Source organism: Botryllus schlosseri, chromosome 9 (genome assembly GCF_051294905.1).
Source record: "Botryllus schlosseri isolate E-star chromosome 9, Bs_hap1, whole genome shotgun sequence".
NCBI lineage: Eukaryota > Metazoa > Chordata > Ascidiacea > Stolidobranchia > Styelidae > Botryllus > Botryllus schlosseri.
The window spans coordinates 3,817,180-3,842,168 of NC_137244.1; the positions used below are offsets into that span (position 1 = coordinate 3,817,180).

General features: G+C 40.4%; 2 protein-coding genes across 2 annotated transcripts; both read left to right on the plus strand.

Moving 5' to 3' along the window:
* Nucleotides 1-82: 82 nt before the first annotated feature.
* On the plus strand, nt 83-16,030 carry LOC145445846 (flap endonuclease GEN homolog 1-like). The gene is made up of 11 exons (XM_080323994.1): nt 83-384; nt 2,145-2,261; nt 2,642-2,705; nt 5,316-5,489; nt 5,551-5,682; nt 6,876-7,014; nt 8,016-8,182; nt 9,393-9,670; nt 10,456-10,697; nt 12,366-12,485; nt 14,108-16,030. Exons 1-11 carry the CDS (start codon nt 224-226, stop codon nt 14,662-14,664), a joined length of 2,151 nt encoding a protein of 716 aa, XP_080180120.1. The 5' UTR covers nt 83-223; the 3' UTR covers nt 14,665-16,030.
* LOC145445857 (putative ATP-dependent RNA helicase DDX49) lies at nt 16,030-24,644 on the plus strand. Its single transcript, XM_080324011.1, has 10 exons — nt 16,030-16,192; nt 16,748-16,957; nt 18,075-18,192; nt 18,690-18,884; nt 20,148-20,291; nt 21,141-21,318; nt 21,981-22,128; nt 23,744-23,832; nt 23,895-23,966; nt 24,490-24,644. Exons 1-10 carry the CDS (start codon nt 16,066-16,068, stop codon nt 24,583-24,585), a joined length of 1,377 nt encoding a protein of 458 aa, XP_080180137.1. The 5' UTR covers nt 16,030-16,065; the 3' UTR covers nt 24,586-24,644.
* The last annotated feature ends 345 nt before the right edge of the window (nt 24,645-24,989 follow it).

A 24,989-nucleotide genomic window follows, 5' to 3' on the forward strand; every position in this document is an offset into this window, starting at 1 on the left:
ATCATATTTCTGCTGATGTGCTATTAGCATCACAGTGGTTGTCATCATGTTGGTTATGTCATTATGTGTCTTTGCGTTGCATGTGTGTAAATGATTTTCTTCTTGCTTTTCTGATTGTACAGATGTTTGAATAAAATTCAGGCCCTCTGATTTGAGCAACACATAGTTCATTCTAACATCCGAACTATATATTTGCGTCTGCGTTGTCGTTTTCAATTTCACAATGGGAGTTCACCATTTATGGGATGTTCTGAAGGACGCAAAGACTGAATCGAAGTTGGCTGATCTTGGAAACAAGACTTTCGCCGTGGACTTAGCAGCATGGATTTGCGAATCAGAAGGTGTCAAGCCCTTGCAAGGATATCATGCACCATCCTATATCAGGTTAGTTAAGTAACTAACTAACTATAAACAGCTGACTACAGTATAGCCTATCCGACAGTCGTTGAGCGTGTCCACATTCAAGCCAGAGTGGAATCGGGGGCAACGGCACGCGCAACGTCACGCGAGCATTTATATCTGATCACGCCGATTAATGGATTATGCTGACGTCACAAAGCGATACCAGAGTCCAGATCCAGAATAAGGCACTTGCGATTTACAATGAACGCAAGGAAGCGTGGCATTTTTGCAACAGCGAATATACGGCGTAATCCTAGTCCGGCGTATTCCAGGTCTATTTTAGCACATTGTGTCGTTTAATATGTAATTCAGTATCGAATCAGAGCGAAATATATTTCCGTCACGCGGATGAAATTTTCCAATCACACGAGAATCCGTCTGTCACGCACAACATGTTGTCGATAACAACCACTGATTCCAGTCTGGCATTCGAGTAGAAATACAAGCAAATTCTACTGAATGACAATACTGGTCAGCCCGCAAGTTTTCCTGACCAAGACCTGATATATCGATCTCACCTTTATTCACATACTACCGAATTTCTTGATAAAACTGATATCGGGGTAAGGGGTAACCATACACTCAAAACCAGCGGTCTTGACAAAAATTTAGAACCAGGCCAAGAAGTCTGTGTGAATTCTTCCCACACTTTTATGGGCTATATTTTGATTGCTATTTTGTGAAGTAATCTGAAATAAATAATCTGAATTGATTAGACTTTGAGTCGGTGATTGAATTGTCCATCCTTTGACACAACCAATCATTCTGCCATTTTTCCTACGCTGGACATTCTGATTCTACCTACAAGATTAGCGTTGGGCACAATGATTGCAGTACTGGAATCTGGTTCTCATCTCTAACTCTCACGATTCGAGTGGAGCTTTTTACGTTAATTTTGCAATTTTGACTAAAAAAAAGGCCATCAATTTCATTTGACTCTTGAATGTCCAGCTCGAACGTCTGTATTACCTATTTCACCTCTGTTTTTAGTCTATTATCTAAGCTGTGAAGGAGGACGAATTGCTAAAAAGGAAGACGTTTAGGCGTCCTCGGAGGACATTTTCGGTTTCCTTAAAAAGGAGGACTTATGCTAACCCTACTAGCTAACATCCTTTGGTGCAAACGAAGTGTAATGAAATAATCATTGTCCAAGAAATACCAAATTATATTTAAATGTGGGTTAAAACTGGCATTATATTCTCTGTGGTAGCATAAAAGGCATCATACATGTCCATACTGTGCTTTTATGACATCATGGTGTGTGGCGCTAGAATACTCTACTCAAAGCATATTACTCCATTCATAAGGAAATCACTCAGGTATACTCCATTTCGCTCAGGCCTATCTAGGATAATACACTTCTTGTGATCTGTCCGATCTTGTAAGGCAATAATTTACGTCTCTCTTTGTCAATATTCAATTTAGATAGCCTATATCAGTGGTTCTCAACCTTTTTGTCTTCACTCTCAAAGTTTTAGGTAAAATTTAGCTCTATTATCGTGCGAATATGAACTAGTAAAATGACCTTTCTTGAAATTAACATCATAGTATTTATGTAGAAATTTTGAAGACTTTTAGTATTCCAAAGCGAATTCTGTATAGCTGCATTTCTGGAAAACAGGATGGCTCGGCTGTTCTCTCCTGTGTTGAAACCCCATTAGTTTGATATGCGAGATTGTTAGGCCTACCCATAGATTGATATCTTCATGGAACAGATCTCACTGAAATTTTTCCCTTTGCAGAAACTTATTTTTCCGTGTGAGCATCATGATGAAAGCAAACATCCACCTCATTTTTATCTTGGATGGAAAAGCACCCACCTTGAAGTTGGATACCATTGCAAGTCGTCTGGGATCGAAGTAAGCTAAATGTGTTTTCCCAGCCACCAGCAAGGGTAACTGTGATTCTATGCTCTGAGAGTTGCCCGGACAGTTTTCCTATGCAATGCCAAATCAGAGAGTAGCTTACATCCAATCTATTTCTTGATACTTGCTCTCAGGGCCTGTAAATCTGAAATTTATCCGAATACCCAAAATGGAGAGCTTGTTGGAGGTACAGAACTTCAATATACCATTGAATAATATATTCATGTTGAAATGAACCCGAATACCCAAAATGATGCGAATGTGCTATGGATACGCTCTGATTTTAACTTGCAAAATACTGATTTAATGATTTTGGCCATATCATGTTCTCTGTTCATACGTTGTTCCAATTTGCAATTTCCTCCATTTCACAGTAGTGGCAGCCCGAAGAAGCAATCTTCCGGAACTCGAACAAGATTAAACCAAAAACTGAAGGAAGTGAGTTGTGTCAATTTTGCGTTTTATATGATTTTCTGTGTGATTGCAATTGTGATGTGCTACCTAAAATGTGTTTGGTTTTGCCCCAGAAACTATACATGGAGATTTCAAGTAGAACACATGCTTGAAATAATATTCAGTTGGTAAGTTGTGATATCGACTAACAATATAGGCAAAGTCATGTGCAAAAACGATGGTAAATGCAAATGCAGATAGCTCCAGCCATTTGCATTGTATTGTAAAATTCAGGCTTATTGCCACCACATGAGGGTGAAAATATGTGAAGTAGGCCTACAGTTGTGTATATCCGGCTTTGACAACGGGATTATAAGATCCAATTAATCCGTTTAGCTATCAAAACCTCTGAAGGTACACAAAATGTGGATATTTCTGATTTTTGTCGTTATTTCGGAACCAAGCATGAAATTCGCTGCAGTAAAGAAAAATGATTGCCTTTATAAGTAACCTCGGACCACATGTATCGATTTACAGACAAAACCCAGATAGGTTCCAATCTTGCGAACGTTATGATTATAATTGGTATAATATATCTTATGTGGCATCAAATGTCTTGGTGTGCCTCGAATAAACATATTGTACCTGGAAATAAGGAATATTACGATAGTTTACATAGAAGTTTTAGAATAGATATTTCACAAAATCGTTGTATTGAATTGTATTTCCATCTATCTCAGTGGTTCTTAACCTTTTTTCCTCCAGCGCCCCCTTTCAAAAATTATCGTGCTCCAGCGCCCCCCTACCGCATATTTTAAGGAATGTCATAAAGACAATGAGTAAGAGGGAGGGCCGTAACAGCACTTCGTCATCCCCCCTAAAAATGATTGCCTTGCGCACCCATAGCGTGATAAACCAAAGTTCCGAGGGCTTCGCCCCCAAGAACCCCGTAGCGTGATTTCGATGGTCAGCAAAGTTTGTGTGGCATGGTCGCCCTAGGTAACAAAATTTTCTATAATGCATGAATGAATAGGTGGTAATTACATATATAAGTCGCTATAAACTTTTTATCCTCTCAGCCCACGTAATCAGATTTACCAGTAGTGCTGATTGAGCTGTGGTATGGGAAGATGGAGGGCACGTAATTAATAATTAAACATATTCGGGCGTGCCCGTAGGTACAATAAATCCGTTACCATGGCCGTAACAGCACTTTGTCAGCCCCCCCCAAAAAAACGTTGGTCTTAGCGCCCCCCCCCCATCGGGTGATAAACCAAACTTCCGGGGGGCTTCGCCCCCAGACCCCCTTTCGGCTATCCACTATTTGCTGATACTAGTCATCTACATTGGGTGACCATTTACTGAGCCAGGTATTCCCGCCTAGACGCGCGAAGCGCGAAAAATTTCAATAATTAATGATTGAATTGGTAAATATGATCGGGAATTGCATGTATATTGATATCAAATTTTATCCTCTCTCTGCTCACGTAAACAAATTTACCGGTAGAGCTGAGTGATGTGTGATTGAAAAGGTAGGACCCCTCAATAATAATTATACATCTTCGGGCGTATACCCGTTGGCAGGAACGAAATGACACTTCGTCAGGCCCCCTGAAGAAACTTGGGTCTTGGGCTCCCATAGGGTGATAACCGACCGCCCCCATCACGTTGTTCGTTTTGCCACGAAATCAGCTGTACTGTTTAGCGAGCCAGTGCGAGGTGCGCAAACTTTCGATGATTCATGATAAAATCGGTCAGTAAGATCGGGAATTGCATATATATTGCTATTAATTTCTTGTCCACTCTGCTCACGTTACCAGATTTACCGGTAGAGCTGACAGCTGAGTGAGGTGCAATGTTCCGTCTAAGCTGCTCACGTGCGCAGTGCTGACATGGTATCTGTGCACAGAAAATCTACGTTGCGCACAACTAATCCGAAGTTTTGACCCTTTTTTAGTCGTTACGCACTGTTGTCCAAGGGTCTGCGCAGTGAGTTTATTGAGTGTGCGCAGACTCATCAAAACGTGGAGCGAACAATGTGAGGTGTCTTGGAAACTGTAGGGCCCGTAGCTAATAATTAAACATATTCGGGTGGGCGAACCCGTTGGTATGACTTCGTTGCATGATGTTATTTCGTGACCTCCTGTCTGCTATATCAAAAAATATAGAATTGCCCAACAGGGATATCGCCCAACAAGAATATCTGGTTTTAGATATCCCTGTCGCCCAATCGTACTAAACTAAAAGACGAACACGATTTCAAATTGGTATTTCTTCACTGGCATATAATTTTTCCCTGCCGGATGGAATTCGTCTTCTGGGGTTCAGATTGCCAACACAGGAATATTCGGTGCCAGTCATTTAGGCGCCCATGGACAATTAAACCTATATGTCTTTTGTAGGCTATATATAACGAAGTTTTCGGTGTTCATTTTCTCTGAATACTCATTAAGGATATGTCCTACCACCACATCATCTACTGCGAAGCCATTTTTCTCCAGCGCCCCCCTGAGCCCAGCGCCCCCCATATCGCCCCCTGAGCGTTTCCGCCCCTTTCAAAATCGCCAGCGCCCCCTGGGGGGCGCTGGAGGCAAGGTTAAGAACCACTGATCTATCTCATCTTTCAGTAGCTTCCATATCTTAATATGTATACAGTGTTGCAAACTTCTTGATGCGCTCGGCATTCCGTGGATCAAGGCCGAAGGTGAGGCGGAAGCGTTGTGCGCACGTTTAAACGAAGTCGGACTGGTTGATGGCGTTATCACGAATGACGGAGATGCTTTTCTGTACGGTGCCGAAACCGTTCTGCGAAATTTCTCTGTAGAAAAGGTGTGATGAGTGTATTTCCACGCTGGCATTAGTAGTATATCACATTTATTTAATTTTACAGAACTCTGTTATCGAAATGTATACGATGGAGAGCGTGCAATCGAAATTGGGTTACGACAGGAATGACTTGATCGGGCTTGGTTTATTACTCGGCTGTGATTACTATCCGAAAGGAGTTCCTGGCATTGGAGTCGTAAGTTGTACTCAATTTGTAAACATCCATGGCGCAAATTTCAGTAGCATATTCAACACCGTAAACCGGAGTAACTTCGGACACTAAGCAGTAAAATATTTAAATGGTTATTGATGGAAAAGGGTTGCTGCTGGATGTCCAATTCTTTTTCATGAGGCAACAGTACCACAAGTAGTCTCAATGAAAGGGGAATTCATTTTACTGCAAGGTAAACTTGACCCAACATTGATAAATTAATGGCGGGGTTCAATTCCATCAAAAACTATGGCCATTAAACTTCTTACAACCAAACATAGATAGCATGTCATTCATAGATTCAAAACTTGGCAGCAGTTACCTTAAGTAGTCTTAATCCATGGCAAAAATCTCAGTAGGCTCACCCTTAGATCAATACAAAAAAATGGTAAATATCATGCAATAGGCCAGACATAGCCTATATTATTTTGTTTCAGTTTTAGCCACTGCTCTCATCAACTCTTACCAAATAAGCCTCATTTACGAGGTTTCATAAACAATAGAGTGTAAAGGCATACAAAAAACTACATTGTCTAAAGTTACCGCACATGCTGGGATAACTTTGGACACGGATAATTTACAAAAATGAGGTAGCCTTCTTATTTATGACCATGAAGATTTTGGATTAGGAAATTCTAATCTTTGCTCCATGACCCCTGAAAAACACGTAACTTGCCTCCCCTACGCCCTAGCATTTCCAAGATACAAAGCGGAATTGTTCAAAATTGTCCAAAGTTACCCCTGTTTACGGCACCTTCGAATCCGCTTGATGGAATAATATGCATTGTCAATGACTTTGGTCCTTTGGTGCACACCTCACTCCACGATTAATTATATATTTTACTATAGCAGTAGTGAAGTTTCTTTTGAAAATATAACTTCGGTCATTCTCTATCAGTGTCCCTGAATGTTGACGCTTCTCGCGTTAGAACTCAATTCGATTTCCAAGTCGTCTCAGTTCTGCCATCATGAATTCTACGAAGTGTACAGATTTGGCATAGGCCTGTTACTCTGTCTGCCAGATAACAACGGCACCAAGGAAGAAATCTTTGCTCACCCCGACACCTGGTAGATATCGGCTGATTACGATTGCCATAATTCTGTCCACCGTCACTGTAAATATTTTCAAGAATGTCTGTTACAATAGTGAGAGTGATTGAGGCAAATGTTATTTTCAGGCGCAAGCTACCAAGCTTATCTCCAGTTTTGGAGACGCGAACGTACTGGACGTGTTCAGCGAATGGCAATCTGGAAAATATCACAACGTCCCATATCCTTCTAGGAAACCGTCGCACTGCTCCACTTGTGGACACGAAGGTTTGTCGATTCGCGTCAGGATTGTAATGACTTGAGTCTCGATCTTAGGTTGACTGGACTTGACTCGAGGCATTGTCTTAAGTGACTCGACTCGCCTTTGTTTAATTTGTGTATTGACTAGTCTTGTACTCGAGTCATTGCGTTTTACTTGAGCCATTCTAGATATCTTGATTCGAGTGATGTGTATCAGCTGCCTTTTATTATTTTAACACATATGCTAAGAATGAGAAAAATGAGTCGTGATTTTTTGGTGACTCGATTTGACTCGAGTGATTATTTCAAATGCGTTAAATGACTCGTCTCGAGTCAATTTTTATATTGAATCGACTTGTACTCGAGTGATTGTACATGACTCGAGACATTTCATTGTAACTTTGAAGAATAGTAAAGTCACACATGATTGGTATTTCGTCTATCAGTCCTGATACTTGGAAAATGGGCCAAAAACTGTGAAGAGTGAGGAAAATTAGTATTATGAATGCGAGCCATTCCATATCACTCGAGTATAGTTGAAGAAGTGGGTAGAATCGGACTGAACTGAAAACTGAACAGTTAACACTATGACTTCGACTCGGACTCGAGTCAAAACACTATGACTCGGACTCGAACCTCTACTAGCTGACTTGGACTCGGACTTGACTCGGTGGTGAATTGAAAATGACTTGACTTGACTCGAGTCAGAACTGTAAAAGTGAGATTGACTGTTAACTTGGTTACAACCCTCATATTTTATTGCAAACCCTTCGATATCACCAAAGAGTTTCACAAAAGTGAGTGGAACCTGACTTGAATTTAATAATGAACAGTGAACATTATGACTCGGACTCGACCCGTTGCTCCCTAACTTGGGCTCGGTGGTGAATTGCAACGACTCGAGTCAAGACTATAATTAAGTAAAATTGACTCGTTACTCGGTACCTTTCAAGTTGGTTCAGGTACAGGTTGCTTACCATGGTTCACGTTGACGCCCGCTCAAAATTCAGTTTGCTATTTTTTTCAAGGCTCGAAGAAGGACCATGTCGCAAGAGGGTGCGATTCGTGCGGCGAGGAATGCGTCACGAAAAAATCGCGGGCCGCAACAATCCCATGCACTTGCGATTGGCACAAAAATGAGACATCGCGAAAAGCTTACCAGCTCGAAGATAAAGTCAGGTCGGCGGCTTTACAAGTACGATCGGTATTTGAATCTGCCAAAACGTGTTCCTCTGATACGGTAAAAAGTTTCCTGTCTAGAATGGTGGTCCTCCAAGTTTCAGCTTACAGACAGGTGACAATTTAAAAACAAAATCTGCGGGCGGGTGAGCTTGCAAACTCGAAATCATCACAGAACTTGGTTACGATGAAAGCATGCGCCTCGGAACCGAGAATTGAGAACTTTAAATTGATGGGAAAATCATCTTTTTGATGTTACACCTGTTTTGTGTTATACAGCATAGCGTTTGACAAGAGTAACTGATGGGGTCAGTGTGCAATATGGTTTAGGCGTGTCACTGACTAAATTGGAATTCTTGTGATGTCATAGCAAGCACTTATCCAAACCTTCTCACTTTTGCTGTTTTGAGTTCAATCCGGTTCAACCTCCTTTTTTCAATGCTGCTCGAGCGACATAGAATGTCTCGCATTCATAGTATCGGAATTTTTCTCAGTCCCAACAGTTTCCGACCCAATCATGGGGTGACTTTACTATTCTTCCAATTAATGAAATGTCTGTCTTTGCCGTCCTAGTCTAAAGTCATATGACCTGGTACGAGTCCTGCGCAATGACTCGAGTACGAGCCAAGTCGATACTCGAATTGACTCGAGTCGAGTCATTTTACGCATTTGAAAAAATGTTCCTCAAAATCTGGAAATTACTCGACTCATTGCGTATGACTTGGACTCGAGTCATTTCGCGTTACTCGAACCAATTCATATGACTCGAGACTCAGGCATCCAAGACCGACATCTCATTGTAATCTCGAAGAATGGTAAAGTAAGCACCCTATTGGGATTTTGTCTATCGGCACTGGTACTTGAAACTACGACCAGAAAGTCCTAAAAGTGTGGAAAATGAGTAAATTATAAATTCGAACCATTTGATATCACCAGACAGAGTTATAAAAATTGAGTTCAGCAAGACTTTAACTGGAAACTGAGTAGTCAGCACAATGACTTGGACTCGAGTCATAATGCCATGACTCGGACTCGATCGTCTGCTAGATGACTTGGACTCGAACTTGACTCGGTGGTGAATTGAAAATGCCTCGACTTGACTCGAGTCTAAACTATAAAAGTGAGATTGACTTGTGACTCGGAGCCTTGTTACTTGGTTACAAGCCTACCTGCAGTACCTTAAATGCTTTGGATGTAAAAATTTGTCATGATGTCATTTCGCTTAGGATCCCTCATTCCCCGACAAAGCAATCATTCGAGAGTTCACCCGGCGCCAAAACTACATGTGCGACAACAGACCTGTCGATCCCTCCGCGGCGATGGACGTTCTAAGACGGAACATGGTAGAAAAGTGCCCGGAGCTGGAGGAGGCGTGCAGATACTTGACGGAGAAATTGGAGTGGGGAGTCGATTATGCGTTTGGGAAGGTTGTGCCTCTCTTGACGTACTACGTACTTGGTTATCGTGATTCAAGAAGGAAGCAATCCGTTATCAAATTCGATAGGTAACCGATAAGTTGAAGGTTATCAATCTGACTGGACATAAAGCGACTATTGCCACTAGAAGTCAATTCATCAACTGTGTTATTTTTAATAATTTCGATACGCAAGGTTCCGAGTCACGTGTCAATCTCACTTTTGTAGTTTTGTCTCTAGTCAAGTTGAGTCATTTTCAATTCACCACCGAGTCGAGTGTGTGTCCAAGTCAGCGATACGAGGGTCGAGTCCGAGTCATGATATTACCCACTTTTTTCAACCCTGGCCTAGTGATATAGAATGGCTCGCATTCATAATATCATAATTTTTCTCAGTGTAAACAGTTTCTGGCCCTATTTTCAAAGTATCGGGACTGATAGATGAAATACCAATCATGTGGTGACTTTACTATTCTTCCAAGTTGCAATGGAATGTCTGTCTTGGCTGTCCTAGTCTCGAGTCGTATGATCTGGTCCGAGTCACGCACAATTACTCGAGTACAAGTCGAGTCTACACAAAAAAATTACTCGAGTCGAGTAGAGTCATTTCATGCATCTGTAAAAATGACTCGAGTCAAGACGAGTCATCAAGACTCGAGTCATTGCAACCCTGGCTATCAGTCTGATTATAATCTAATTTCAAAAAACTGAAAATGTTCTAATTGTCCAAGTCTGATCATCGGTATCGTATATCAGAATGTTGGTATTATGCTGATTTTTCATATATAGCCTATATTATGGTTGTCAAAGATTTTAGTAATTTCTAAAATTCTGCACATAAAGGATTATTTTACAGATTGACTATTTGCTCTTAGAATTTTGAAGAAACGAGTGGTGGACTTCGTGCCTTCTCTCGAAGTGAAATGGATCCTTCCGAACGAGCAATTCATCAGCAGATTGGAAGTTCCCGACCGCATCGTTACGGTTGAGCCTGAATCGGCGATGGCTTTGGCTTATCCGGACGCCGTGGATTTGTTTCACAAAGACTTGCGGGGACAGAAGGAAGACAAGAAGAGGTCGAAGGCCGCGTTGCGAAAAACTGACCGCAAGACTACGGGTTTGTTGCAAATTCTTCCATGCTGGCTGTTGTGCATTTGAGCATCTTCATGCTCTATTAGCCAGATATGCACAAATTACAATCTAGTTCAGTACTGCTCAACCTTTCCGCGACTCACAATTAGTTATGGCAAAACGAATGAGAAAAACAATGTATTGTAAACACATGAAATTTACTAATAATGTGAAAGTTGAGCTTGCGTAGTCGAATACGTACTGTCACATAAGTCTAGGCTTGATCGGCTTGATTGCTACTTGAAAAATATGCATAAATAGTACCTAAGCTTGCGGTACATCTAGTTTTGACCGATCGTCACATGTCAGATCGTCACTACTAACGAAAGGTTTTCTGACTTGTAAGATTGCTGGCATTCCGTAGCAATATTTTGATATCCGAAAAAGACGACGCTTTTTCATAAATTCTGAAAGCTGCAGCACTGGAAAGGAAAACCGGTGAATTAGAAAACTAGGTAGACATCGAACAATGCTCACCATGATCACCAATAAGTTTCTCATGAACACATCAAAATTTATAAATGTCAAAATAAATTGTTTTTGCGTTTAGAGAGACGGATATTTGGGTTGGGAGAGGGCTAGGGTCAAAGTTGGGTTTAGAGTATCCCAAGATTAGGGTTGGAGGAGGAGGGGTAGTAGGGTTTGGTAGGGGGAGATTAGAGTTCGGGGAGGGGGGATATTAGGGTTGGAGGTGGGTTAGGGTCAAAGTTGGGGTTAGGGTATCCTAGGATTAGGGTTGGAGGCTGGGGGATATTAGGATTGGGAGAGGGGATATATTTGAGTCGGATATCGTGCCCCCTCCCCAACCCTAATCTTGGGATACCCTAACCCCAACTTTTGACCCTAATATTCCCCAACCCTGATACCCCCTCCTCCAACCCTAATATCCCCCGCCTCCAACCGTAATATCCCCCCCTCCAACTGTAATATCCCCCCTCCCTGAACCCTAATATCCCCCTCCCAAACCCTACTACCCCTCCTCCTGCAACCCTAATCTTGGGATACCCTAAACCCAACTTTGACCCTAGCCCTCTCCCAACCCAAATATCCGTCTCTCCAAACGCAAAAACATTTTATTTTGACGTTTATAAATTTTGACGTGTTCACGAGAAACATTTATTGGTGATCATGGTGAGCATTGTTCGATGTCTACCTACTATCGAAGAAGTGCCAAAGAATCATCCACTTTGACTAGACTTCCAATTTTTACGATACTCTGAGATTCGCCGTGTCGGAGTCGAGTCTTTGATCGCATTTTAATACTTTTTCTAGAGAAAGAGGACTAATTACCAAAAGAGTGGACATTTAGGCGTCTCTCGAGTACGCTTTCAATTTATTGTAAAAAGAGGACAAATCCTTGTAAAAGAGGATGGATGGAAACCATACGTAACAACCAAAAGCCACCCTCCTATATTTTTGCCCTGACCAAAACTGACGCAAATTGACTCAAATCTGCAATCTGGCTCGGAAATTACAATTGGGGCTCATTAAAATTGCATTCGGCATCTTTAACTGCACCATGGCTGTCACTGCCCAAACAATATTTCACACGGATTTGCGCGTTATCCATAAGCAGCCATGATCCTTAACAAACTTGGTGTCGTAATCCATCCCTCAAATGAAAGTTAGCCAACTTGCGGCTCATTTTTTGCAGCTTCTAAAACCGAGACTCCTTCCTTGGCTGCAAACATGAAAATTACTGACTTCTACAAAGCGAAAAAGCCGTCCGCATATTCAGTGAAACACAAAGCACCGGAAAGGGTATCGCAAACAGGTATGTTTTGGATCCTAATAAGTAAGGTTGGGCACAATGGTTTGAGTACTTGAATCCAAATCGAGTATTAATTCCAATGGTTGGAGTCAAGTAGTGAGGAATAATTTGCTCGAGTGCGGAAATTTAATGGCACTAAGACTTAATTAATCAACAAGAAATAGGGGATTCAGTGATTAAATTATTAGGTTGCCTAAAAAAACGCAGCACACCAAATTTGGCTCAATTCCGACCAGTAGAAGCTGACTCGATCCAATTTAAATTTTTGAATTTATTATAAAAAATGTACAAAAAAATTTCTAATTTTACTTTCAACCCCATGAAATTTTTACGCTGTCATAAAAAAACGATGCAAAACAAATTTGACGCAATTCCAAGCTGTGGAAGCGAAGGTATTCGAGTTTTTCATTAATAATTCTGGGATTTTTCACTTACCAATTTCATGAGGTTGACGGTAATATTTGGAAATATTTTCATAATAAATTCAAAAATTTCAATTTACTCTGCGTCGACGTACACTGGTTGGAATTGAGCCAAATTCGGTGTGCAACGTTTCTTTAGGCCACCTAACAATTAAATCAATGAATCCCCGGGATCCGGAAACGAGTTATTTTTGAGCAGCCCAAGTATACACCACATATGCGCCGAACTCAGGTATACTAGGTATGTCGTGATCGTCTCACAGCATTGTCGCAGAGTGCGGTAAAATAGATATGGTTCAAAAATACCAAGAAATCGTTAATGTGATGTTGAACGGACATTATATTATTTGTGGCCGCAACATATTCCAAGTTTTCAGTCCCGCATACTGTTGTGACATCGTAATTCTGAATCTAATCACTCACCTAGTAGGGTACTTGACTTTGCCTAGCACTACTATTAATGAAATTTGCTTTTTTAATATGCATGATTAGATTAATTGCCATTACTATTTTCTTTTGTATGCGTATTGTGCAACTTTTGTTGTCTTCAAAAATATCTCGACCAGATTTGGCGAGTCGGTGACCTAAGTTGAGATATGACAAGAGACTTGTCAGTGAACGATTTTGTGAGGCACCGCATGCAATGATTTGACAGAGCGCAAAAGGATCTTTGTGATTGTTCTTGCAAAACCGTCAAAATGTGGTAGTATGGAATGGATATTTTGATGGCATGCCTGAAAATTTCTGTACCATATTCCAATCCGTACGATACCACGCCCGGCTAGCTCGTCAGTCAGAGGTCTCAAAACTCGCATGTTCTAGCGGGCCAATTTCCGAATAGGATATGCAATATGAAAAAGTCCGATTGTAAGTTAGCCGAGTCTAGTTTTTAGAGCAATTTTAGAGTGTATTTTAACTTTTCAAATCTGAGAAAAGGAATGCTATCACTAACATATTTACAAATACTTGAAAATACATGATTTCGATCGGGGATGCATGTGTGAAACCCATGTAACGTCGTAATCTACCGAATTTGCACGAACACAGCCATGTCGCCAAACATGAGATAGCTCTGTAAACGCATGTCTTACTTTTATTTTATTTCTATTTTATTTATTTTTTCTTTCTGTTTTCATATTTTATATCGAAAATCTTTGAAGAATGTGAAGAAATAGATTGCGACAATCGATTTGTGTTTGGCAGCGCCCGTCGTGGAGTTGGAACGTCGTCTCGAAGAAATGACGATTTCAAACGAAAACCGACCTCGCAGTGACAAATGCACGGAGAATGAAGATGAGAAAGGTCTTGCGTCTAGGCAGACTGGAATCGTCTTCAGAGGCTCGAAACAATCAGTTTGCGCGCGTGACAATGAAAATGGCGCACATCGTAAGGTCGCACGGCGTGTCATCGTTTTTAGCAGCGATTCGGAAAGCGAGTCCGACGATGCAACCGAAATCTGTCCGTCAGATACAATTAACGATTCTGAAAACATCACGTTCTCTGCGGACATAAATTTTTCTCTTCTGTCCTCGCCATTAAATGATCGCGTTTGTGACCTTAAGACAACACCAACGAGTGGCAAACACGCAAATCCGCTTCAAGAACGTTCTCTCAACGCCGGTGCTGAAGAAACGAAGAAGCAGACCACACCACTGAAAATTGATTGTGAACAGGACTCTTTAATAACTCATAGTCCCGTTTTTATGACGTTAATGGAGCGTTTGAAGGCGCGGAAGAAAGTAAAAGGTTCCACACAGTGAAGAACGTGCCTTACTCGTTCTGATGGAGCCAAAATGCAGGGTTGTAATGACTCGAGTCACAATTTCTTGGTGATTTGACTTGACTGTAGTCATTTTTTCAAATGCGTAAAATGACTCTGCTCGAGTCAATTTGTGTATTGACTCGACTTGTACTCGAGTCATTGGGCATGACTCAAACCAAGTCATATGCCTCGACACTAGGACTGCCAAGACAGACATTTCATTGTCACTTCGAAAAATAGTAAAGTCACCACATTATTGGTACTTCATCTATTGGTCCTGATAAATAGGGCCAGAAACTGTTAGGTCTTAGGAAAATTACACTATTTTGAATGTGAGCCATTCTATATCCCTCGAGCATAGTTGAAAAAAGTGGGTTGATCGCAAAACTGATCAGTCAACACAATGACTGGGTCTTGGACTTGAGTCACAACACTATGACTTGCACTTGACCCTCTACTCACTGACTCGGATTGACTCGATGGTGAATTGAAAATGACTCTACTTGACTCGAGTCAAAACTGTAAAAATGAGATTGACTTCTGACTCGGAACATTGTGACATCGTCACGACCCTGCTTCGTGACAAGGAGCGTATAATTTCAGTAATCAAAAACAGCATTCCTTACTACTCGACTCGAATCAGTAGAATTGATACTCAATTCTGATTCAACTACACAAATCATCGCGCCAGCGTATTTGTCGGCAAGACCGTAGCTGCACCGCGATTACGGGTGGGAGACTGGACAAAATATTTACTAAATTGATATGAAACTAGACCCTTTTTGTCGGCTGATTTTTGTAACTTCACTATTTTTCATCATGAATTTATCGATTGATTGTAAAGTCTTTATTTTTGTATGCCGACAATGATCCGGGGCCAACGACTAACATTATAGGGGACTGTCATAGTCCTGTTACGGCCTCGCTTACGAAACTGTCGTTTTGCAAAATATTTGTTTACCTCCTTGAAAATGATCATTCTGCACTATTAATTGAAATTTGTGTTTTAAATTTGACTTCCTGTATCTAACGGTAGCAAAAGTTTTTTCTTTGCACCTTCACGGCCATGGTGTTTGTGTCCGAGACGCGCAGTAGGTTCTTGGGCTATCTATCTTTTTCCAATATCATGCAAGGTGAGATATCTATGGATTGGAATTACGTTGATCTGCTTTGCAATTGCTCTCTGTTAGGTTTGTTTTGTCACACTGGCTCATACGAGAATAAGGTATCGGTTGATGTATTGATGATGTCGGTCGGTTTATCATCACTGCCCCTTGTCGGAATATCGATGCCAATTCCTCCATGATATCTGTTTGTTCCATTTTGAATCTTTTTTGTGATAGAGAATTTTTACTTTTACCAGACTCGTATATAGTATTTATTTTAAAAAATACTCAAAATGTCTGATCAAGCCACCAGTTTCGATGAACTCGGACTGAACAAATGGATTTTGGACCATTTAAAAGAGTTGGAATTCACGAAGCCGACGCCGGTGCAAAGCAACTGCATAAAGCCTATATTAGAAGGTAATATAGATGCAGATAAAAGCTTGTTTTCTGCTATTGATGGATCCATTATTGTTTATCAGTTGTGTTGCTCTTGAAATTAATTAGGTTCCATCATGACAATTTCCATGCAATTTGGAGCATGGAGTTATTATGCGTATTCACAATCAGAATCTTCTTTTTGAAACTCTTTGACACTTTTTTTTCAGTCAACCCAATAATATTACACCTAAAAATTTTGAAATTACCTGTTTTCTCAACAGATATTATGTCTTTGGTAACTGACCTGTTTTCTCAACAGATATTATGTCTTTGGTAACTGGTAAAGAACGTCCTGTTTTTAGGAGATGAAAATATGGTGACCTTAACTAACGACAATTTCACTCACAAAAATATAATTTGTACCTTATAAAACCAAAATTGTCAAAAGTACCGTATGTGGTTTTACTTTTGAAAATTTAGGTAGAAGTGGATGTAGGCAAAAACACCTGAATAAGTAGTGTGAAAAGGCAATACGTACGCGGGAGCTCTAAAGAAATAGAAATACTTTTTTGCTGTCAAACCTCTGTTTTTCAGGGCAAGGTTGCATGGGATGCGCAAAAACCGGAACTGGAAAAACCGCCGCGTTCGCTCTTCCTATCCTGCAAAAGCTGTCGGAAGATCCTTACGGCATATTCTGCCTCGTGCTGACGCCCACCAGAGAATTAGCATATCAAATATCGGAACAGTTTGCGCTGCTGGGAAAACCGATCAACGTTCGAACTACTGTCGTTGTCGGTGGAATGGGTGGGATTTAGTTGCGAGTATTGGTACTGGGTGCTGTTTGCGAGCACTCCAATATGAATTGAATATTAATTCTCATGATTTGATACGAATAGTGAAAGATGATGTTTTCGAGTAGGAGTTAATGTAGCAACAAATATGATAGATATAACCAGGGTTGTAATGACGTGAATTTTTGATGACATAACTTGACTCGAGTCATTTTCTAAAAATTGCCTCGACTTGGACTCAGTTATTGCACATGACTCGGACCAAGTCATAAGACTCGATTCTCAGACGGCCAAGAGCTCAAGACCGATATTTCATTGAAATTTCGAAGAATAATAAAGTAGCTACACTGTTGGTATTTTGCCCATCAGTACTGGTGCTTGAAAATGCGATCAGAAACTGTTGAAAGTGAAGAAAATTCGTATATTTTAAATGCGAGCCATTCGATATCAACAAACAAAGTTATAAAAAGTGGTTTTAATAAGACTTTAACTAGAAACTGAGCAGTCAACGCAATGACTTGGACTCGGACCCGAGTCGTAAAACCATAACTTTGCTTTACGGATTGGAATTGCGTCAAATTTGTTTTGCATCGTTTTTGTAGATAACTCGACAATTTCGTGGGATTGACAGTGAAATTTGAAAAAAAAATTTGTCATTTTTTTTTTTTTTTAAATCTAATTTTTTTTTTGCGGCTGCTTTTACTGGTTGGCATTGAGCCAAATTTGCTGTGCGGCGTTGTTTAGGCAACTTAACGGTTTAAGCAGCGAATCCCTGGAATCTGGAAAAAAACGTTATTTTTGAACAACCTAACACACACTTTAGTGGAGATGACATATCTGTGACGTCGTGATCTGCCCACAGCATTGTGGCAAATTGCAATGCAGTAGGTGTGGTTAAAATATAGAAATTATCGTGGATGTGATGTAGACCTGGCATTCTATTCTGTGTGGTAGCATAAAAGTTACCTTTTGAACTGTAATGAGCTACACTCGCATTGTCGCATACTCGACTCGAAGCAGAACACTTTATTCAAAATCAAGTCACTCGTCAGGTGCACGATCTTGCCCAGCCCTAGTCTTCAATCGAAATGTGGCTGTGCTTATTCAGTTTGCTCCCCGTATTTCTGCAGACTCGCTGGACCAAGCGGCCATCTTGAAGAAGCGACCTCATATTGTGGTAGCGACACCCGGTCGACTGGCAGATCACATCAGGGGTACGGAAACGGGCATCAACTTTAAAAAGATCAAGTAAGAGTCTCCTACTTTTGTCAGTTTCAGATCGGTGGTTGTCAAATTTGTTTGTGTAATTGCCTCTTATCACCCCCTCTCTAAAATCCACAGTTTAGCAGTAACAAAGTAAATATACATTTATAAACTACTCCCCAAGTAGTTTTGTTCGTACACTTCTCTACTCCAATATTTTCGATGCATAGTTTTAAAGCGTTATAAAACACGAATGGTGGTCCTTATTAAATATGATATTGTAGTCACTATCGTGTGACTAATTTGAGTTCCTTCAGTTTTCAGGCCCATTTCTTCTAAAGTTACCTGCGACCATTCTGAAGGCACCTTATTTAATAAGAATTTTTCTGTTAGTCATATTTGGTGATGCGACTGTTGATACACAATGTTGTTTCAATTCTCTACTAGTTGCCGACGATAACCCCTGACACTTGTCAAGTCGAAAATGTTCGGGTTTATTTCATTGTTGAATCTATTAGTCAACCTGTCTTCCAATTTAACAGATTCCTAGTTTTGGATGAGGCGGACCGATTGCTGGATCGATTGGACGGCGATTTCGGAGACGACTTGGAAGTGATATTCAACGTTTTGCCGAAAGAACGACAGACTCTTCTCTTTAGCGCCACGTTGACGGACACTCTGAAAGAGTTGCAGGGAATGAACGCGAAGCAGCCGTTTATGTGGAGCGAACCGAAAAAGTAAGCCTCGGGTCTTTTTGCGAAATTTTCACTTATGAAATATAATGGCAAACCAGTATCCAAAATCTGGTTTTAAGATACATATTTGAATGATATATTGATATTGACACAAACCTGAATATTTAGGCAAACTATCATTACGGGTAATTGTCAGCAGTCAGTAGAGAGTTCACAACAACATTGTATATCAACAATCCTATCACCAAATATCACTTCACTGGCACGAAAATTTGAGTTTACAATCGAGGCGAACAGATGGCTTGAGCTCAATGCACTATTTTTCGGATATACACATAATCCTTCGGTTATGACAAACTAGTTTGGTGGGTTTCGATAAAAGGCAGTTAACATCAATATTCCCTCTAAGCCGCGCACGTGCGCAAATGCGCAGTGCTGACACGGTCTCTGCGCACAGAAAATCTAAGTTGCGCACAAAAACTACGAAGTGATGACTTTTTTTTAGTCCTTATGCCCTGTTGTCCAAGGGTCTGCGCAGTAAGTTAGTGAGGGTGCGCAGACTCGTCAAAAATTAGAGGTAACATTGGTTAACATGTATTTTTTTAAATCCAAATAGAGACATAAAATTGATCTGTGACTGCAGAATTGGACAAGTAAAACATTCTCAGCCTTTTCAAATTAGATTAGGATTAGAATTATTGCTACACGGTTTCTTCCAAATTAGATTAGAATTACTGAATTCATGAAAAATTGGAAATTAAATCAAGTTCAGTTTATATTAAATTAGAGTTTATTCTCACAAGAATAGCAATGGCAAATGTCCTTACAGCAAGCTAGTCTCGTTTTGCACTATACAGTTCTCCTGTGGCATTTTCAGGAAAACCGTAAATTAGAATAGAATTAAAAATGGAGCATGGAAACATTTCATAACTTAGATTAGAATTAATTACCGTTATTTCACCCTAATTAGTCTAATTAGATAATTCTAGTTGTCCAAGTCTGTCTGTGAGGTGCTCTAATTTAGAATTTGGTATCAGTCTGTTCTAACATAATTTTCAGCTGGTTCTGTTACCAGAAGCCATAGATAAGTAACCAGTTGGTAACCTGTTTGTTGATCTCGTAAAATTTCCAGAGATGGTTATATGCAACCGGTACCAACCGGCTGAATCCGACCACAAAGTATTCAATTATGCCCAGCACTTACCATGAGACAAATGTTTTTGAGGTTTACGGTCTCAACTTCAAATTCTTTCACATCTGATGATGTTGTGCCTGATTTTATTGTATTTTCTTTCAATTTTCCAGGGTATCGACGGTGGAGGGTCTGGATCAGAGATATGTTCTTATACCTGAACACGTCAAAGACGCCTACCTCGTATTTATCTGTAACAAAATCATCGAAGAATCTACCAAGGACCATTCTATTATGATATTCACCAAAACTTGCAAGTACGTTCTGAAGATGTACCAGGAAACCGCTATTTGTCACTGTTCACACTATCTGTGTGAGACCATCATTTATGGCAGTTTATTTTACACACTATTGGACCCGAATACTGTTTGGTAATGAATTCTTACTAATCAACCTGCTCCAGTATTTGCTCTGCGGTAACAGATAATTTTGCCTATTGTCAATAGCTTATTGATATAGCTGAATGGTCATGGCTAGTAATATAGAGTGACAGTTTGCACTGGGTAAGCTTCTGTTTGGTGCATTCAAAATTGGTCTTCACGTCCACTCAAATTCATGATCCGAGCACACGAAATCGCTGACTGCAATCAGTTGATCAGTTGCGAATCTTCACAGCACCATGCCAACAGAAATACTGCTTATTCTAAGTCATGCTTAAATTGATGTGTGGAATAAATTGCCCCTGCGACTGAAAAGTACAAGTTTTCCATCATTTGAGGCGGAGTTCCTTGCATTACTCCTAAGTAAATACTAATGGAATGTAGCCTGTTCCCCATTTACTATTGCATCAAGTCTTCCGCTGTGTTTTTATATAACATAACTAGTAAGCACGAGTGTATAATATATGTGTCTAATCTCCAGGGTACCGGCTTGACGTGAAGATCTTAACTAGAGCCCGACCAGCATTATATTTTCTTTTGAATTCCATGCTAGTTGCTGATGATTACCACTGACGAGTGTCACTTGCAAATATTCAGTTCTATTTCAATACGAATATACCATTCCATTGAAAAGAATTGCACAGTTGTGTCTGTCAGAAATCGCTTGACTCAATGTTGGTAACGCGTACCCACGGTGAGTTATATATATCCTTGAATTTTGTGCAGGAATTGTCAGATCCTTACGATGATCATGAGGAATGCCGGGTTCGATTGCGTGTCCTTGCACTCGTTGATGAGTCAAAGAAGTCGTCTCCAGGCTTTGTCTAAATTCAAGTCAAGCGGCACACGGCTTCTTATCGCCACCGATGTTGCGGCGAGAGGGTTGGACATCCCGTTAGTTCAGGTACTGTGGGATTGAAATTGTGTACGTTTTGATCCGTTTCAATCTTCAGCATAGTGAGATCCTATGTTGTTTTACATGGTAAATACCTGAGTGGTGGTTCTTAGCTTTCACTAATATAGGGAACCCTTGTGCTAATCTACAGAACACTGGTGCAAACAACAGTGTTAAGAGAAGGAAACCATCAAACATGATTTTCACACAGAACAGGATGAATATAATGAATATTTACTACGGTATTTACTGACCTTAGCTGTGTGAGCTGGGTGCGTGTTTGACCTCTGGCAAACCTCTTGGACTAGCTTCGGCAACCCTTGGGGTTCTTGTGGACCCCGGTCAAGAACTACTGTCCCAGAGGTTTTTCCAAGTAGCCAGCGTTGCTACTCGTGTAGAAGTAGCAGTAACGCCGTAAATTTACACTCAATTATAAGTAAGATTTGCGATTTCTAAGACGTGCCGAAATTTCTACAAGTGGAAGAAGAAAAGGTTTGAAAAGGTTTTCTAATTGAAAGTGCCTGTTTTTCCTCTCCTCTCTGTCGACTGTGTTGCTTTTCCGTTTCTTTCTGTTTTGAATTTAGCGAGCAGTGATCGAGTGTGCTAGATTTACCTAGAGTGATACATTATCAGCTTTGAAGATTTGAAGTTTTTTGTGCAATTTTTTTTAGACCGTGTTGAATCATAACATTCCCGGCGCACCGAAAACGTACATTCATCGAGTGGGAAGAACGGCGAGAGCCGGTCGGACCGGAATGTCGATATCGCTGGTGACGCAGTTCGATATCCATAGAGTTCAAGAAATCGAAGAGGTCATAGGTGAGCTAAGCTCTGTCCAGGGGTGGTCTTAATTCAATGCTGACAGCGGGCCCAATTATTCAGATTGGTGAATATCGCTGGCGGCAACCTGCTAAAATTTTGATGTTAGATCGTTATGTATTGTAACCTGCTAGTTTCCCGAAATGGAAATGCTTATAAAATTGAACTTGCCCGTCTTAAAAGTAAAACTTTTGTGATGTAATGCGATAATATTATATATTGATGAATTTGATCGAAAACATTGTCCATTTGAGATGGTGTGGTTTCTGAAAATTGTCGGAGAACAGCTGTGACTAACCAGAGATTCATACCTTGTGTAAGCCACAACTATGGGTGGAAAATTTTGCAGGCCGAATCGGTATCATAGAATTCTGAGCAACGTACTATGGGGTCCTGTAAAAAAATTAACAAATTAGTGGGAATTAGTGGACCAAGCTGATGATCGGATGAAAAAGAAAGCAATATGTCAGCAAAATAGATCGAGCCTTCAATTTGAATGAATCTAGTCTCGTACCATGTGTCAGAGACTTCCACTCCGATGTATGCAAAAATTATAAAAATAAATCATGTAAAATGTAGGTTTTATGCTTCATACACGTTATTTTAGTTTGTAAAGCCACCCTTAACATCATCCCATCACACTAGATAAGGTTTTCCCAACAAAATGTTTCGAACAAGGTATTGCATGTTGCAGCACAATGTGCATTTCGGCCGCATTTCGGTTACTTATGTAGCCTACGGCCGTATTCCAGGATGTAGTAATGATTTAATGAATTAATGCACGGTAATGAATTAACTGCACGTCAAATACCCATGTCGAACTGTCCATGTCCATTCCTGTGAACTCCGGACTAATCTGCTTTTTCATATCGTCTTAACTATACGCACCGAAATCACAATCAGTCATATTAGAAATTGTTACAGGGTGTCATTATTGTTATTCGAATTCGCAAATGAGTTCCGTCATTAATATTACTAGTTTCACATATTGATATCAAATGATTATCCTTTCTCAGCTCAATGTTAGAGTTGATAGAGACGGTGTTTTTCAAAATTTAGGACAAGTTATAAATGATGCATCTTCCGGTGGGCCAATTGTTTTTAGTCATGTCATTAGTTAGATGCTGTTATTTCTTGACCACCCATCAGGATTGTCAGTGTAGTGGAAAGATATTGGAATCGCCCAAACGTACAAGAATTTTTTTTTCTTAGGTCGCACACGATTCGAAGTTGATACATTTATATGGGGGCGCATCATTTTCCTCTGCTGTTCGCATTTACTGTGGGGATCAGATTGCAAAGGGCGCTACTATATTAAAAGCGAAGTCGCACTTAACCGCGCATAGCGCGAAAGAAATTTCATGGTCAAATAAATTCGGGTGTCAATTCGTTAATTAAATTTGCATGTCACTGGCTGCAAACACACACAAATTTATTCATAAGGCGGCAGGTTGGCCACCCCTGCTTTAGTACATGCAATAAAAATATGGGGAAATGAGCGCCAGGCTATGAATATTTTTGAAAGAGGGCGCTGGAAGAAAAATGGTCAAGAACCGCCGTTCTAAGTTAACCTCGCCGCTGACAAATGGTGCCATACCAACTTGTTTTATTTCAGGTACGAAATTGAAGGAATATGAAGTGGACGAGAACGCGGTCTTGAAAATCCTTGCGAAAGTCAGCGTCATGAGGAGAAAGGTCGAAATTGTGAGTGGCCTCGCTTGATGTCAACTGCAGCGTATGTGTGAGCGTTTTGTTGTTTTGATCAGAAATTGGAAGAAAAGGATTTTGGCGAACGCAGGAAAGTGAATAAACGGAAAGAAATCATGCGAAATGGAGAGGTGAGATTCTTGATTTCATAGCAACTCTATATCTGTCAGTGTGGCGATCGGAGTCTTGTATTACCTCAAATGTAATGGAGTGGGAATGCTATTTTCGCTCAGCTGCAGTTTCATTGTATATAAATGAAATCGATATGGGGCGTACTTTTCAAATACCTCCCACTACCTGAAATGTTCTAGTTGAAATATATCACATTTTGATATCGGTAGAACTAGACTGTCGGTTTATCCGTAAAATTGTGTCATATAGGTGTCGGTTGAAAATTCTGATATTCCTTTGACTCCATATAGTGCCTGTTTCATTACCATGCCGAATAATCTACTATTTTGAAATCTGTCGTTGGTTGTTGGCAAGAGCCGCAGACTGAAGCTACTAAAATTCAATTGCCCGATAATTTCCCAAATCACTCATTTTCTACGTCACTCGGAGTGGATTTGGCATGCAAAAGCATCGTTAAACGTATTTCAGAATGGTTTTCAGTCTGTGAATGGTGTTTAAAATGTTCTCTTTGATGACTTTTAGGATCCCGACGAGGTTGCCAGGAATGAAAAGCGAAGGAAATTTCGTCAAAGGAGAGAAGAAAGACGAGCAGTGAAGGCTGGGAAGAAGAAATCCTAGAATTTGATTGCCTTTTCTTCTATCATTTACGACATATCAAATACAAAACATTGACGTAATTTGTCAGACAGTGCTTGGAAAGTAGAGCAGAAATTCTCCAGAACTATACTCGAATGTACCATGCATGTTTATCTTAATCATGCGAGTTGATTTGATAATTGCTGGCATCTGGATTAGTTACTGCAGTGTACCAGCTGCTCACTGCAGTGGAAGGCCAATGCTTTGTCCGTGGTTCTAAATTCAAGAATTCTAAGTGCGCTGCGACATTTTCAGGCAATGAGCTCGTGACTTGCTATACACCGTTTGTGATAGGCGCCTTCTGGAGTTGGTACTAACAGTTGATATTAGCGATCCTCAGGCATTGGTCCGTAAGCGTTGTTCTGTTCACCGAAGGTCAAGATACC

What these genes read in the sequence shown, in the direction of transcription:
- LOC145445846 (XM_080323994.1), top strand. Translation starts at nt 224, where the DNA reads ATGGGAGTTCACCATTTATGGGATGTTCTGAAGGACGCAAAGACTGAA. An exon ending in TCAGGTCGGCGGCTTTACAA is followed by an intron (nt 8,183 to 9,392) that starts GTACGATCGGTA and finishes CATTTCGCTTAG; the next exon opens with GATCCCTCATTCCCCGACAA. An exon ending in AACTGACCGCAAGACTACGG is followed by an intron (nt 10,698 to 12,365) that starts GTTTGTTGCAAA and finishes CATTTTTTGCAG; the next exon opens with CTTCTAAAACCGAGACTCCT.
- LOC145445857 (XM_080324011.1), top strand. Translation starts at nt 16,066, where the DNA reads ATGTCTGATCAAGCCACCAGTTTCGATGAACTCGGACTGAACAAATGG. An exon ending in ATCAACTTTAAAAAGATCAA is followed by an intron (nt 18,193 to 18,689) that starts GTAAGAGTCTCC and finishes CCAATTTAACAG; the next exon opens with ATTCCTAGTTTTGGATGAGG. An exon ending in AAATCATGCGAAATGGAGAG is followed by an intron (nt 23,967 to 24,489) that starts GTGAGATTCTTG and finishes GATGACTTTTAG; the next exon opens with GATCCCGACGAGGTTGCCAG.